General features: G+C 46.7%; 1 protein-coding gene across 18 annotated transcripts in view; it reads left to right on the forward strand.

Annotated features, from left to right (window-relative positions):
• The window catches only part of NCAM1 (neural cell adhesion molecule 1), a 318,154-nt gene that overhangs the window by 240,067 nt on the left and 61,715 nt on the right, over window positions 1-16,372 (forward strand). For all 18 annotated transcript variants that reach the window (XM_060304054.1, XM_060304055.1, XM_060304049.1 and 15 more), the window contains exons 2-5: window positions 11,570-11,644; window positions 13,314-13,532; window positions 14,559-14,702; window positions 15,076-15,213. In XM_060304054.1, the coding sequence (XP_060160037.1) occupies window positions 11,570-11,644; window positions 13,314-13,532; window positions 14,559-14,702; window positions 15,076-15,213 (576 nt within the window). The remainder of the gene's footprint in view (window positions 1-11,569; window positions 11,645-13,313; window positions 13,533-14,558; window positions 14,703-15,075; window positions 15,214-16,372) is intronic.

The raw sequence follows: 16,372 nt of genomic DNA on the forward strand, positions 1-16,372 counted from the left end.
GGATGTACTTCAGATGTGCCAGGACCACCCCACGGCCACCGTCTGCCGCTGCCCCTCCGCCACCCCACCTGGGCTGGGGCTGCTCGCACTTCTAAGTTCCTGGTAAGCCATAGTGACAGATATGGCATTTCAGCTCTTACCCTAATTAATGGTGCCAGTGACAGCTTTCTTTTTTGTTCACTAATTCAAGAAAGTAATACAATTATTTCCCAGATAACGGATATACTATTTGTAAAATGATTATTAAGTGGCTGAGTTTTCTTCTGTTCTATCTCCTTCAAAATTTTGTGTAATATGGTTCTATGTATTAATCAACAGGTCAGGTACTGTCTGATGAGGGGTGACAGTGGCCAAGGGAATAGGGAATGGACTCTCTGTCCTGCAGAAGAGATTATGACCTCTAATAAGAATCTCTTTACCATGGTGCTCTCCAGATGGCCTCTTAAGGAGAGTGAGTGCTTTGAGAGAACACTGGCCGAGGAGCTGCATGACTAATCCGGTTCAGATGCACACCCTGCAGAGGAGCGAAGAGCCAGTCACAACTTGTGTCGGCAAAGAATAATTCTAACACTCACATTTTTTTGGTTTTGTTTTTTTTTTGCGGTACGTGGGCCTCTCACTGTTGTGGCCTCTCCCGTTGCGGAGCACAGGATCCGGACACGCAGGCTCAGCGGCCATGGCTCACGGGCCCAGCCGCTCCGCGGCATGTGGGATCTTCCCGGACCGGGGCACGAACCCGTGTCCCCTGCATCGGCAGGCGGACTCTCAACCACTGCGCTGCCAGGGAAGCCCTAACACTCACATTTTAATAAAGCATGATACGGCTTATCCAGATCCAAATTGGGGGTTCAGCAGTGACCCATAGATGGGAAAGTCCCACTTACAGCCTCTGCTTGATCCCTGCTGGTGGCCACCACTGATACTGAGCTCTGGTGGCTGCCGGATACATCGAGGCCAGACCCATTGGTGGCAAGCAGAGGGGCTAGAAGGATTCAGTTCAGGGGCAAAGGCAGGGCTGCAGCAGGGAGAGGCGTGTGGTGTGGCGGGCTCAGAATTCAAGCAACCTGTTTCCAGCCCCTGTTCAGAATCAGTACATCCAAGAGTAGATGGTGTTTTTCTCTACTTATGTACTTGTCTCCCAGTTCATCCAGCACAAGAGCAACCCCTTTTTCACGAAAGTTGACTGTTTGGTTTTTTTACATCTTTATTGGAGTATAATTGCTTTACAATGGTGTGTTAGTTTCTGCTTTATAACAAAGTGAATCAGTTATACATATACATATGTTCCCATATCTCTTCCCTCTTGCGTCTCCCTCCCTCCCACCCTCCCTATCCCACCCCTCTAGGTGGTCACAAAGCCCCGAGCTGATCTCCCTGTGCTATGCGGCTGCTTCCCACTAGCTATCTACCTTACGTTTGGTAGTGTATATATGTCCATGCCTCTCTCTCGCTTTGTCACAGCTTACCCTTCCCCCTCCCCATATCCTCAAGTCCATTCTCTAGTAGGTCTGTGTCTTTACTCCTGTCTTACCCCTAGGTTCTTCATGACATTTTTTTTCCTTAAATTCCATATATATGTGTTAGCATATGGTATTTGTCTTTCTCTTTCTGACTTACTTCACTCTGTATGACAGACTCTAGGTCTATCCACCTCATTACAAATAGCTCAATTTCGTTTCTTTTTATGGCTGAGTAATATTCCATTGTATATATGTGCCACATCTTCTTTATTCATTCATCCGATGATGGACACTTAGGTTGCTTCCATCTCCGGGCTATTGTAAATAGAGCTGCAATGAACATTTTGATACATGACTCTTTTTGAATTATGGTTTTCTCAGGGTTTTTGAAACCAATTTTAATACCTACCTAAGATCAAGGGCCATGGGGCTGGATCTGCCTGGGGTTCAAATCTCGGCTGTACCTCTTACTAGCTTTGTGACCTTGGGCCATTAGTTACCCTTTCAGTTCTTAAGTTCCTTCATCTGTCAAATAGGATAATAATAGTACCTATCTCATAGGGTTGTTATGAGGATTACTTGAACTCAATGAAGTGCTTAGGACAGGCACTGGCAGAAAATAATCACTCTCTCTATATAAACAATATATCTTGGTTTGAGAGTGTGATTTTTTCACTTGACAGAAACTAAATTTAACAATTCTTTGCACTGGTTGTTTAAGAGATTATAAGCCTTTGTATCTTCAATAGCCCAGATGTGCTTAAAGCTATGATCACATAAGACATTTTTGAAAGGCACGGGCAGGATTTGAAATTCTCTGGATGAAGTTGCATGCCAGCATTCTCTAAATTTCTATTTTCTGGGTGTAAAGAATATAACATCTGCAAACAACAGCTGGACAAATATTGGAAGATATAATTCCAACTTCTTGCCATGTTGGCAAAAGCTGTTGGGAGGGAGAGAAACCATCCGCCTTGTATCAGTACCTTTTTGTAGCCGGAAGAAGAGAAGTTGGATGAGTCATTTTGTCAAGGCAAGGTTTCAGAAGAGCAGACCTAAGGAAACATTGCCAGGGGCATCCTGGCAGCTATCAAAGCGCACACAGCCGTTTACTAAGAAGGCCTGGGTTATCGGGGCAGGTTGACACATTTTATGTTGTTTATCTAGAGAAGCTTAGCTGAGTTCCAAACACCTATTTGCATCCTTGCCCTATGTTTCGATAATTCAGCTTCAGGCAAAGTGCTGGCTGGCAGTCAGTCTGCCAGGAAAAGGGAAACAGCAGGAAGGACATTCTGAAAAGGAAGCAGGGGGTACTTCCCTGGTGGCGCAGTGGATAAGAATCCGCCTGCCAATGCAGGGGACACGGGTTCAAGCCCTGGTCCGGGAAGATCCCACATGCCTCAGAGCAGCTAAGCCCGCGGGCTACAACTACTGAACCTGCACTCTAGAGCCCGCGAGCCACAACTACTGAGCCCACATGCTACAACTACTGAAGCCCACATGCCTAGAGCCCATACTCTGCAACAAGAGAAGCCACCACAATGAGAAGCCCACGCACCGCAACAAAGAGTAACCCCCGCTCGCCACAACTAGAGAAAGCCTGTGCACAGCAACAAAGACCCAACACAGAAAAAAATAAATAAATTTATTTAAAGAAAGATTATGAAAAGGAAGCAGGGAACCAGAGCTTCTGTTAAAAAGTGGGCTGGTGTTGGCAGCACCAGATATTTTAATGGGCTTCAGACAGGAAGGTAGACCACCAGCTGTTTGTCCAGCTTTTCTACCTGCACGTAATAGAGCCAGTCTCTCCAAGTGATGACTCTTGCTCTTTGGGGACAGAGGTGAGACCAGGGCAAACCAGGCAAGAGGAAACAGTTGGCAAAATAGCTACTGGGAACACACAAAGCAAATGAGACACAGAAGCAAGAAGAGGCCTCAAGTCAGCAGTCAGCACCTGGGCCCACCCTCGTGGCTCCTGAACTTTGCGGCAGGGACCCTAGACTTCTGCTCCTGTGTTTCCCATCTGTGAAATGAAGGGGGTGGAGATTATATGTCAGGTCCCCCCAGCTCTAACCTTCTTTGTTACTAAATGTTAGCTCTAAAACCCAGGCTATGAATCAATCCAACAGAGTAGAAGACAGAAGTCAGGGTGTAACGAGTCCACATTTGCCGCCTCTTGGTACACACTCATGCCGTCAGCTGGGTGCTCCCCAGGGTGGAGGCTGTGGAACATTCCTGCCTTCACCCCTTGTGGACTATAGGAGACAGTACGAATGCCCACTCTTAAAGGATTTCACTCCTGGCCTGGAATCTGGCCCTTTTGAGGCTCTATGGGACTCCTTCTGACTTTATTGCTGCTTTGGGAAAAAAAAAAATTAAGTAAATTCTTCAATGCGTCTCCTTCCTTTATGATCCTCTATAAAAACAAGCAAACCAACTAGCTCCTTTCATCAGAGTTCGGCTGGCTTCTCTCCTGCGTCTGATCTGGGGGTGTGGTGTGGAATTTGTTTGGGTCGTGCTCGACTAATATCCCTTTGAGTCATTTCTTCTGACTCCCTGTTACAAGATGCTCTAGAGTGCTCCTAGTAGGAACTGTGTACTTTCTGGGGGTGGGGTTAGCTGTGGGAGTGACAGCCTGGGGGATAGCATGAATCTATCACATCTGAGCAGATCAAACCACCACGTAGATCTTCTTGCCCTATAACCAGAAGCACAAGGACACTGTGTGACGTTAGTCAAGTTTTCTAGCTTCTAAGTAGTTCGTGGGGACAACAACCACGGTTTGAAACCACTGATTTAGTTCTATAAAACTAAGCCATCGGATCAGAACTAATGAAATGTTAATTTGACCCAGGGAACTCAGGAGGCCAAGAGAGCTGAAGCCGTTATCTGCCTTGTGTGTTGTGTGTTCTGATGTGAAGCCAGCCCTGTGGAACAGGGCCAGAACCCAGTTATTCCTGGTTCCCAGCAGCTCATATAATTTATTATGCTAAGAAATAGAGCCTCCTGCTTCTAGCAAGTTGGTTTCTGTTGTTTGACTACCAGAATTTCATAGGATAGTTTATTTGGGGTAACAGGATATCAGATTAACCATCTAGGCCTCAGTTGTGTAGTAACGCTCAATACTTCTTCTTCCTTAGCATAATACTATAATATCAACTATGTTATCATATTGCATAGAAAGCTGAAGAATTCTGAAGCCGTATTCCCCTTCTGCGTACCTCCCCCCATCACTCTGGAAGAGTCCTGAGATTTGAGGAGGTTAAAGAGAATTTTCACCAGGAATTGTCATTGCATCAGTTTTGTAATGAGACATTGTCCAGTTTTGATGGCTTTATTAAAATGATAGGCTTTGGAAACCTGCTTGGTATATGAACTAAGTGAGTTTGGTTTAGAAAAGTCTGTATCTTATCTACAGCTTCTCTGTATGGTTTGTCTTCATATAGAAGCTCTGGTTTCTCCATTCAAAAGGCATAAACCATGGACCCACCACCACCACCACCAAGAGCCCCCTTCCCTTCCCTCTCCAGTCTTGAGTTCTGCTCTTGCAAGTCTGCTGGTGCTGGTGTTGTCAACCAGGGAAGACCACAGCTTTCTTTTTTTTTTTTTTGTGGTACGCGGGCCTCTCACTGTTGTGGCCTCTCCCGTTGCAGAGCACAGGCTCCAGACGCGCAGGCTCAGCGGCCATGGCTCACGGGCCCAGCCGCTCCGCGGCATGTGGGATCCTCCCGGACCGGGGCACGAACCCGTGCCCCCTGCATCGGCAGGCGGACTCTCAACCACTGCGCCACCAGGGAAGCCCGACCACAGCTTTCTTGAGGGCTTCCTTCACTCTCTAGGCTGGCTGATATACTGGGAGAAGCCAGGGGCCCAGGGTCCTGTGAGGACTACACACAGAGAGTTTCCCAAGGGTTTGGTCATAACTTGTCTCAGTTGGCTTAGAAACCCTAGCTAGATGATTTCTGGGTGTTTAGGTTTAAATGGGAATTACATAGGATTCCCAGCATGTACATAGATGGGGCCCTAGCTAGGCTGACCAAGAGACTGGCAGCCCTGAGTATGACTCTTAGTTGATTTTGGTTGTTGCTATGAACTAGCTTTAGACGAGGAGGATGCTTCCAGTGGCAATCAGAATATGGTCTTCCGTTGTGATGCCATTATACAGAACCAGAAGCCAAAATCTCTAAGCATATATGTTATAGTTCCTTTAAACTGACATATAACTTTTGGGTTAATGTTTGAAAGTGAAACAGTCCACCTCGTTTTCTCCTACCCAGCTGCTGTCAACAGTAGCTCAGGCCAGAATTGTGAGACTCACATGTCAAGAATGGGTGAGACTCCTTTGTCATCCTTAATTGTTTATTCATTTTTCTCTCCCAAAATGAGAAAAGTTACCTATGTCCAGCTGCTTCGTGCAATGGTAGCAATCTGACAAGTTGAATTATTCTATTCATACACACACACACACACACACACACACTGTTATCTATGCTTTCAGTGGATGTTCCCATACATACACACAGATAAACACACACACACACACACCTTAATAGATTTTGGACAGCTGAATCCAGTAGTCTACAAGAGGTTCCTGCTACCTCATTCTCATTACAAGCATTATTGGGGATTTTGTTTGTTTTGGGGGGGGGTGTATGTGTGTGTGTGAGTTCAAAGTACTATCATGTATGTGCTATCATTTAAAAGACAACCAGCACAGCCTGACCTTGTGTTTGGAACTTTACATACATCACTTCTCCATATCATCTCAACATCCCTGCGAGATTGATTGAGTTATTATGTCCATTTACAAATGTGGAATCACAGGTCCTGAAACTCTCATGAGAACTCAGTTACTACGTATCTGAGCTGGAATTTGGACCCAGGCCTCTCTGACTCTAGATCCTGACTTCTTAACTGTGAGACAGTCCAACCACAAGACCTCAGTTTTATTATCATCCCCATTTTACAGATGAGAAAACTGAGGTGAAGTGACTTGGCTAGAGTGCCTACATTATTGTTTATTTGGCTTTGAATTCAGTCATCTTTTATACCAATAAAGTTCTGACAGGCAAGTTAAATATCTTCAAGTAATGTGGAGAGTGGAATCGGTCCACCTGACCAACACATGGATCATTCAGGAAGTTGACTTTATTTAACACCATAAAGGGAAACATAGCTTCTCTCAAAAATAGTAACCAAAATAATTTCCTTGGGAAGTGTTGTTGATAGAGGCTTATTAATAATAATAATACACAACAAGTATAAAATGTGTATTATGTGCCAGAGACTATTGTACATGTATTAATTCATTTAATCTTTCCAACAGCCTTATGATAAGCGTTCTGTTTTTCCCTGTTTTACAGATTAGGAAAAAGGCACCAAGAGGTTAAATAACTTGGCCAGGATTACACTTGGTTAGTAAGTGGTAGAGCTGAGGGCTGGCCCAGAGTCCATGGCCTTCCCCACGCTACAGGACTGCCATTTGAGTCTCAGTTTTACATTCATTGCGTTTCTTTGGTTTATCAGTGAAGTTGCCCTTTATCTTCCCTCGAGTACTTTGCTAACAATGAGAGCAGACTGTCTAGGCAAGCGGGGGTGCCTCGGTTATCACACTTCTGGTTCCAACATCTGGATTTCCCACAGAACCGTCAAATGGAAGACACTTTAGTATACTTTGAAAAATAAAAAATAAGTCTCATTAATGTGGTTAAATATAGTGATATTTAAGGCTCATTTCTAGAACAATAGCTGAGAAAATAAATGTAGAACTAGACTTTGATGCCTTTTTCAAAAATCCTTAGCCGTTATTAAATAGGTTTTGGAAAATCTCTTTATCTGATGCATAGTCATTGATCTGATTCTGTCGTTCACCCATCTCTTAAATTGGTGACCAGAACATGGTCCTCAGGTGCACCTACCTTGGCCCTGGGCCTGCTGCATCTCTGCAGTCTGCCTTCCTCAGGAACCAGTGTCTTTATAACCATTCAACAAGAAAGTACTGTCAATTAGCTATGGGAGAGACCTGGGCTCAATTTCTGCTTTCAGCTCCTACTTCCTCAAGCACATAAGAATCTGAAAAGAACAGTAAAATTAAACTGCTGCAAGAAGTTCCTGACTCAGATGAAATCTATGGGTTCCTTTTTGAAATCAGAATAATTTTTTTCTGTTGCTCCTTTGGTAAGATCCCACCTCTTCTGATAAGTGCCTTAGCACCTTTAGAACTGAAATTTTAATTCCTTTTTCTCAGCAACTAAGACTTACAGCTTACTTCTGCTAGGGAGTTGGGAATCACAAAACTTCTACCTCAACCTGAAGCTGTTTGCTAAACAAGTTGGCGTATCTTTCAGAACAAGGCATTACTTTTTAAAAAATACATTTAAGTAGAAAACACATTTTGAAACATATACATCTCTCACGGGGTTATTTTACTTTATAAATGAGACATGGAGGAGGGACTCATTCCATTCTCAAGAGCAGCTTTTTCTGTCTGTTCACAAGGGATAGAACAGTGTGGGAGAAATGGCTGGGGCTTTGGATGCATTTGACCTGGCTTTGAATCTTGACCCCACTATTACCATTACTTAGGGCTCTGAGCCTCCACTTCCCCATCTGTAAAATGGGAATTATAATGCTATGGTTATCTGTGAACAGAGAGGCCAGTTATAATTAACTAGAGTAGAAATGATGGTAGCAACTTGATAATAAGATGTTTGTACACTCTGCTCTTTCTAGCCCATAATTTAGAAAGAGAGCAAATGGTAACTAATAGGTAATAACAATAACGAGCCCATTAAGAGGCCAAGAAGAGATTAGTGGTAGTTATGGAGTGCAGGAGGAAGAGCTGGAGCCTTAAAATTAGATGACTTTTAATCTTGATTTTACTACTTATTAGCTGAGTCGCCCTGGGCAAGTTATTTCATTTCCCTGAGTTTTGATTCCCTCTTTTGTAGAATGGGGACTAGAGTATCAGCCTTTTTATACCCCAGAATTGTCGTGAGCCTCAGGTGAAGGAACGAAGTGTGCTTTGTAAACCAGAAGGTGTGACCTGGCTGCCAGAGGCCTTGGGGATGAGTCCTTATGGGAGGACACTGAAAGCCTGCCCTTGGGTCCCAGCCAGGTCCAACCACCTGTGTTTATAAGCATGTGTTTTGGATGCATCTAAGATGACACACCATGCTTCTGCAAAGCAAGAAATGAGATACTTTTTCTGGGAGGAGTGTTTTCATAGTTGCTCTAAAGGGTCCGAGGTAGGCCTGGTGAGGAAATTTCAGTTATATTTGCGACTGGAGAAAGGTGAAAGTCGAGGCAGGAATTTTTATTGGGAGCAGTGAGAGGACTAATACAGTAATAAAGGAAAAGGCCGCAAGAAGTAAAGGGAAAGAGTTTGGGGTTTAGAGCAGGATTTCCACGTACCGTTATTAAACCTAATAATTCAAGGTTTTGCATTTGGGGAAGAATAATCAGCCATTGTGCTTCGGTGGAAAACATCCAAGCGCTGACTTTTCAGAGAGTCTGGGGCTCCTCTGACCTGGCTTTGACTGGCGTCTAGAAGGAGAACTCACTATCTTTTCCATGTGTGCAAAAGGTCAGGCGTCTAAATGGATGTCTCTTCTTTAAAAAATCTCTGTGATGATAAATGTGTGTGTGGGATCTGGTGGAGCCGGGACTTCCTTTGGAATTCTCATTTCTCACTTCCCTCCTTGGCCCAAAGATAGATACTGGCCACATTTGAGTACGGAAACTTTTCAGCCTTGCCGTGTTCTCCTCCCTCTTGAGAGTCATGTTCTGTTTGAAAAGAGCTGAAAAAAAATGAAGGCTGTTTTTTCACTTGGGATAAGAAAATCCTTCTCAAAGCAGTAAGGGCTCTGTGAGAGTAACAGGATCCATATGCTATAGCTGGCTGCTAATACACAGCATATGGGCCAGTGAACTTTCCAGGCAGAAGTATGCCTGTAATTCTCGAAAGAATGCCCCCGTAAACTCCAGAAAGGACCATCACTTAGGTGACAGATGGCATCGGCGCAGCTTCTGGGCTTCACAGGCCTGTTGTTGCATGGAACGTGAGCCACAGGCAGGGGTTGCAAAGGTCCTGGTTGGCCTTAAGATGGATGGCCCTGGCCTGTAGCCCCCTCTATAAGGCCCCGCACTCCCCCAAATACTGCGGGCTTGCTCTGTTCTCTTAGGGGACGTGCATCTGAAGGTAGTGCCTCAGCTTGGCAGGATTATCTGTTAAACTGAGTGGAAACATTGTATCCCCTACTCGTAGAGACAGCCTTACGTAATGGAAAGAACACTTACCTGGGAACCAGGTGGCCTGGGCTCTGGGGCCACCCTGGTCCTCACTAGATGTGACCTTAGGGAAGTCACTTTACCTCTCTTTTCTGACCTGGAAAATCAGGAGGCGGGACATAGTGATGGTTCGGACCCCTTTGGCTCCCTCAGGTTAGAACTCAGTGGCCCTGATTCCATCCAGAAGAGAGTGATGGGAGAAACCTGCCACCGCCGGGCACTCCTGCCCCCCGGGTGCCGTGGCCCCGGCATTGTATTCCACTGCAGCTCTGTGCACTATGGGTGAAATTCAGGAAAGGTAGGGGAAGACATTTCACGGTTCTCAGGAAGAATTCCATTCTCGGGCCCCAATGAGTCATCAGCAGCAAACTGACTGAGGGAGAGACAGGCTGCCCTTCAGTTACTATACTATTTCTTTTGAACCAGCATTTGGAAGTCTCTGGACTCCCACTTCGTATTCTCACAGTGGATCCCTCAGGATCCTCTCCCAGCCTGTTCCCGATTCCTCACCATTACCCTGACTCCTCCCCTGTTCCGATCCTGTCCCACCGAACCATCCCTTTCTCTGCAGCCTCTGCTGGGTCTTTCCATGGGCTGCTTTGTCTGTAGGACAGTTAGGAAGGCTGCGCCCCTGAGAGCTGAGTTGCCCCCATGCTCCCCCTTCCCCGCCCAAGCAGGCCCTTTGATCCCTCTGTTCCACTGAGCACAACCGTGGTTGCTTCTTCATCAAATGAGCGCAGACTGAGACCCACAGCAGCTCTGCAAGGCTATCACCATGGCAACGAGCATTCCCTCAGTTCTACTGTGAAGAGAAAATGGCTGTTAGAAGGAATGGCTAGCTGAGTCTCTATTACTCGGTCTATTTTGTTCAGGCCCCTCCTTTGTACCGGCTTTGAGAAGCTACACGCATTGAACCAAACGTCCCTTAGCTTTTAGCCTGCAGATTTACTTCACCTAAGAGGAGGAAAGGCAGAAGGCAGTTGAATCCCAATGAATGACAGCATTTTTCCTACCCTAAAAGTATATTTACATGAAGAACAGTTATCTGCTCTAAGCAGATCAACGAGGAACTCCATGAATACAGGAATCTGTGAGATCTGGTGCAATGTATTTTGTCTTATGGGTGGAGTGGAGCGTATAGATATTCCAATATTGCAGTGCAGTGGCCAAGAGATTCAGGGGACCGTAGGGCACAGACTCCAGCATTTCAGAAGAGTTGACTGACGACTTGGGGTGACGATGTTTGATTGCTCTCTCCTCTTATGCAAAGAGGTGTATTGGTCCTATAGTCGTGAGGTAAGGTGAGCGTTTGTTTGGCATCCCCTGCTTCAAAATCAGCTTGGATCTTCACCTTGAATCCTTCCCCGTCGTGGTTAAGCTCCGTGGCGTGGGGAGGTGGCAGGAAACCCTGTGCAGGGCTGTGGAGCGGCAGGCTTCCCTCTTAACACAGCTGTAGGGATGCTGCAGGTTGATGGAAATGGCTGGGCTGCTGTTGCCGTGAATCCCAGACGTGCTGCTCTTTGGAGCAGGACTCTGAGCCTTCTCAAAGGGTCAGAAACCTTTAGCGCAGAGGTCACCCCCAGATCTTCCAAGGGACCCTGCACTGTCTGATAGAGGATATTCCCATTCCACAGGGAATGGCCTGGACCCTGTCCACTCCTGGCCTCGGCATGAGGAACTCTGGTAACAAGTTCTCAAAACCCAGACAACCTCTCTTCACTCTTTCTTGATGTGAGCAGGGAGACTGTTTTTGAATCAGAGCTCTGGTTTCTGTCTCAGAAATCCAAACGCGTGTCTAAAGTGGACATTGTCTTTTCCAGTTTCTCTGCAGGTGGATATTGTCCCCAGCCAAGGGGAAATCAGCGTCGGAGAGTCCAAATTCTTCCTATGCCAAGGCAAGTGCCCGTGTCACACCGCATTTCAGGAAACCCACCCCTCAGAGCAGAGCCAGCGGCTGTGTCTACCCAGCTGATCGCAGTACGCCTGGAATCTTGGGTCCTGTGGCAGGCTCTCAGGGTGACCAGAGAGCCAGGGAAGTGCTCCTTCCTTCCCTTACCAAGGCTGCCCCAGGACAGAGAAATGTGCTGTGTGGACTTCTGCTTCGTGATGGAGGAGGTCTAGGGATTTTCTTAGGGAAGTCAGCACAGCCCCCAGACCCCCTGCGCTGTGTACGTCCAGAGTCCCATGAATGACACTGGAGAGCAGGGCTGGTGCAGAAAGAATGCTTCCGTGGGTCAGTGTACGGATTATTACAATCCCTCAGAGCAGGAAAATCCAAGAAGGCCTAAAGAGTGCCTGAAAGAAAACTGAGTACCAGTACCTCTCTTTGCTGTGAGGACAGGTGCCCTGGGTTTCCCAGCTCGCTAGTGAATTCCAATATTCTGTCCCATTGCCCCAACCAGAGCTTAGAATTTGTTGGACCTGGTGCCCTTGTCTTTTGTTTAGAAAATATGCCTCCCTTTCCACAGCTCAGCTAATTATCAGTAAATGTCCTGTGGAGGAAAGGCTTCCTATGAGGCTTTGGAGTCTCTGTATGTGACATGCCTGGGATTTGGAACATGAAAGGACCAGGAAAGAGCTGAGCTAGGTGTAAACTGGCATTGAGCAAGTCGCTTTCGGCGGGGAGGGGCCTTGAAATGCTGTCATGATTGGCGCCAGATGAGGCGACTGGTGGCCGCTGGATGTGTTCCTTCCAGCTTTGCCTTCATTACAGCAATTGAAATGATCTGGACGTGCGGCCGTGGAGCCCAGAGCGCATCTTGCAAATAGCGATATTTATTGAAAACATGATGGGCCCTGAAAGGAAGGCTGCTTCATTTCCACACTAAGCATCTTTGCAGGGCGGGGGGTGTGGGCTGGGGAAGGGTGCTGTGCAGAGAGGCAGGACAAAGCCATGTCTGGGGATCCCAGAGCCCTTGTTCCAGCTCAGCGTCTGGACAGCTCAGCAGCTGTATCCCAAGGTGCCTGGGGAAAGGACGCAGAGGCGATGCTGGCTACCTTCTTTGCAGCATTTAGGCAGATGCATTTGCCTCTCTGAGACGGGAGTGCTGAAATGACAGTCATGCCAGTTTGTGCAGACAGATGCTGGAATGAAAGTGGTTGGAGTCTACACTCCAAAACTAGCCAGCGTCTCATCTTGCACTTAAGAGACCGTAATCTAAGCCCTGGAAAATAAGCTGATGAGTTGGCTCAGACCAGCTAGCCTTGAGCTCAGATCCCAGCTATACAACTCCCTTTGCCCCCCATTCTGTGAGGTTATAAGCTCCTAGCTTAGTGCCTGGCACACAGTGGGTCCTCAATAAATATCTCTTCTCTTCCCTCACTAGGGATGGGACCACTATGAGAAATACCAGCACCAGTGTTTGTTGAGTTCTTTCCAAATACTGTTACAGACGTAACAATTAAACGCAGAAACCACCAACATCAACGGTCATTCCCGCCCCCCCTTGTCATCAAGCCTGATGAGCTCTTGCTTAGTAGCTCTTACTGAGTACCCACTGTCACCCTGGAGAGGTCGTTGTCTTTTCAGCATCAGCGTTTTGAAAATAATCTCTTCCTCTTTAGTGGCAGGAGATGCCAAAGACAAAGACGTCTCCTGGTTCTCCCCCAACGGAGAAAAGCTCACCCCGAACCAGCAGCGGATCTCGGTGGTGTGGAACGATGACTCTTCTTCCACCCTCACCATCTACAATGCCAACATCGATGATGCCGGCATTTACAAGTGCGTGGTCACTGCAGAGGATGGTACCGAGTCAGAGGCCACGGTCAATGTGAAGATCTTCCGTAAGATCCTCCCCCTTCTCCTTCTTCTGTGTTCCCTGTTCCCTCCTTTGTCTGGGAAGGCACATGGGTAGCAAAGAGAGTGGAATGGAGTAGAGGACCCACTGAGGGCTTGACAGGGCCCCTTTCCTCCTTTTCCCTAAGTCTTTTCTGCATCAAGCTAAGAGCTGCAGTACGTTTTTAAATGATCCTCGGCCAGCTCCGAACTCACAACTGTGTTCATGCCGGTCACAGCTACCTCCCACTGGCCTCCATTCTCTAAACTGAAATTACACCATTCCCAGAGGACTAGGGTGGGTTCCCCTCTCCCTTCCCCAAGGGCTGACTGACTGTTGTACACTTCAGCTTATCCCCTCTTATTTCACTTTTTCCTGCTGGTAATGGAGTGCAAAGGCTCGGTGGGGTGTGTGGGGTTATTATCTGAACACTCTGTGCCACTCAGAGCGGGTAGTTCCCACTGGCACCTCATTACCTTGTTATCATGCATCTGTCCTGTTGGCCAGGGTAATGATGGGTGACAGCCAATGGAACAGTACTGATTGTCACAGTATTTATTGCCATAAGCCTGCTTTTCTTCTGTTTTGTTCTTCAAAATTCTTTCTGCTGTAGACAGGCTGGGGATGGGATGCCAGACAGAGTGGGAGACCGAGGAAGGACTGGTGGCCCCTCCTATTAGTTGTAGAATAAATGTCCTACCAGTTCATTTTACCTGTGCACTGTGTTTCATTGGCTCCATCGCACATGGTGAAGACCCTTGGTAAAGACAATCCTTCCCCTCTGTAGACCCTTTTCTGCACAACATGTGATAAATTTAGCACTTTGAATAGACACTATTTGCCGAACACGGGTGAGATATTCCCCTTCTTGTGCCAGATGCTCTGCCTGCATCTTTGGCCAAGCGATGGGTCGGACCCCCTTTGGTACCACTGTATATATGGACTCGAATCCAAGCAGTATGGTGCCAGTGAAAAGGGATCTTTGTGGGAGAACCAGCCGTTTTCCCTCACTCTCCTTTTGTTCCTTTTCCAGAGAAGCTCATGTTCAAGAACGCGCCAACCCCGCAGGAGTTCAGGGAGGGGGAAGATGCCGTGATTGTGTGCGATGTGGTCAGCTCCCTCCCCCCAACCATCATCTGGAAACACAAAGGCCGAGATGTCATCCTGAAAAAAGATGGTGAGACCTGGCAGCTGCCCTCTCCCCTGGGCCACTGAACCAGCTTCTGAGGCGTTCTAGCCCAAACTCAGATTCCAGTGTCCCCAGACCCCATGTCGTTTCCAGATCAAAGGTTGCATGTCTATAGCTTGTATGTTCAAGCACTTGACTTTCTCTCCAAGGAAAAAGACAGATTTCCAATAGACTTTTGCCCTTGGCTCTATGTTGGAGCCAGGGCCACATTTTCTTATTGCAGCTTAGAGCCTCTCCCCACTCCCAGGTCCCGCCCCCCCCATAAGCCTGAAAGCAGGCAGAAGGAAAGGCTCAGCCACCTGCCTGTAGGTACCAGTCCTCTGACTGATCCTTGGATGAACCTGCACCTTGTCTCTTCTAGTCCGATTCATAGTCCTGACCAACAACTACCTCCAGATCCGGGGCATCAAGAAAACCGATGAGGGCACCTACCGCTGTGAAGGCAGGATCCTGGCACGTGGGGAGATCAACTTCAAGGACATTCAGGTCATTGTGAATGGTGAGGAGATCTGTTCTGCTTTCTCCACGGGTACAACCTTGTCTCATCCGTGGCAACTGGGTCCACCCCTTCCCACAGCCCACCCCTAACCTCTGCCTTGTCTTGTTTGTTTGTTTGTTTTTAAACACACTTGTCTTTGGGTCTCCCTCAACTGTGGGGACTTTTAGTGCGGTTCTGGAATGTCCTTCATTATCTTATAACACTAGAAACTTGCCCCATGCTTACTAGTAAATTCTTATTCATCCTTCACTGTCCTTGAGGTTACTGTAACTGTTAAGTTAGTCCCCTGGTTCAGTCTTCAAAGAAAATATTATAATAAATTCAGGCCTCAGAACAGTCAGAATCCTAGTCCGTGGGCTTATTAATCTTAATTTGCAGTGTCAAACAAACACACACATGGAATCGATCTGACATTTACAAGATGTTTACAGGAAATGTCAGTACTAAGAAAATAAGTAAATCATGGTTAAATTGCTTTGGATATGGATATATATTTTTTGCCAAACTCTCCCCCTCTTGTTCCTTTGGTAAAAAATCGTTTGTGCACAGGGTTGTTTGTGACAGTCCCAGAGAAATGTCGCTCTTTGGTGAGCTGGTGCATTTCAAATTGGTATTAACCATTTAATCACTAGAAGCAGCAGTTTTTAATTTTTTCCAACATCAAGAGCCCCCCCCCCCCTTTTATTTTTTTTTGCGGTACGCAGGCCTCTCACTGCTGCGGCCTCTCCCGTTGCGGAGCACAGGCTCCGGACGCTCAGGCTCAGCGGCCATGGCTCACGGGCCCAGCCGCTCCGCGGCATGTGGAATCTTCCCGGGCCGGGGCACGAACCCATGTCCCCTGCATCGGCAGGCGGACTCTCAACCACTGTGCCACCAGGGAAGCCCAAGAGCCCCCTTTTGAAAGTCAAGTTCCATCAGTCATGGTAGTTGTAAGATTGGTATGCATTGATTAAGAAAATATATAATGATAAATAGCCACTGTAAATAGAATACCATTGTAAAATGAACAAAACATACTAATATAGCTTCTAAATCTATATTATTGAAAAGCAATATTATATATTGTTATATGTATAACAATACTATGTATTGTTGAAAAGTACTAATGTGCATTTGTGGATGAATTATTGATCCAGTTTACGGTAATTATTTAGTGCAC

This window comes from Globicephala melas, chromosome 8, assembly GCF_963455315.2.
Source record: "Globicephala melas chromosome 8, mGloMel1.2, whole genome shotgun sequence".
Lineage (NCBI taxonomy): Eukaryota > Metazoa > Chordata > Mammalia > Artiodactyla > Delphinidae > Globicephala > Globicephala melas.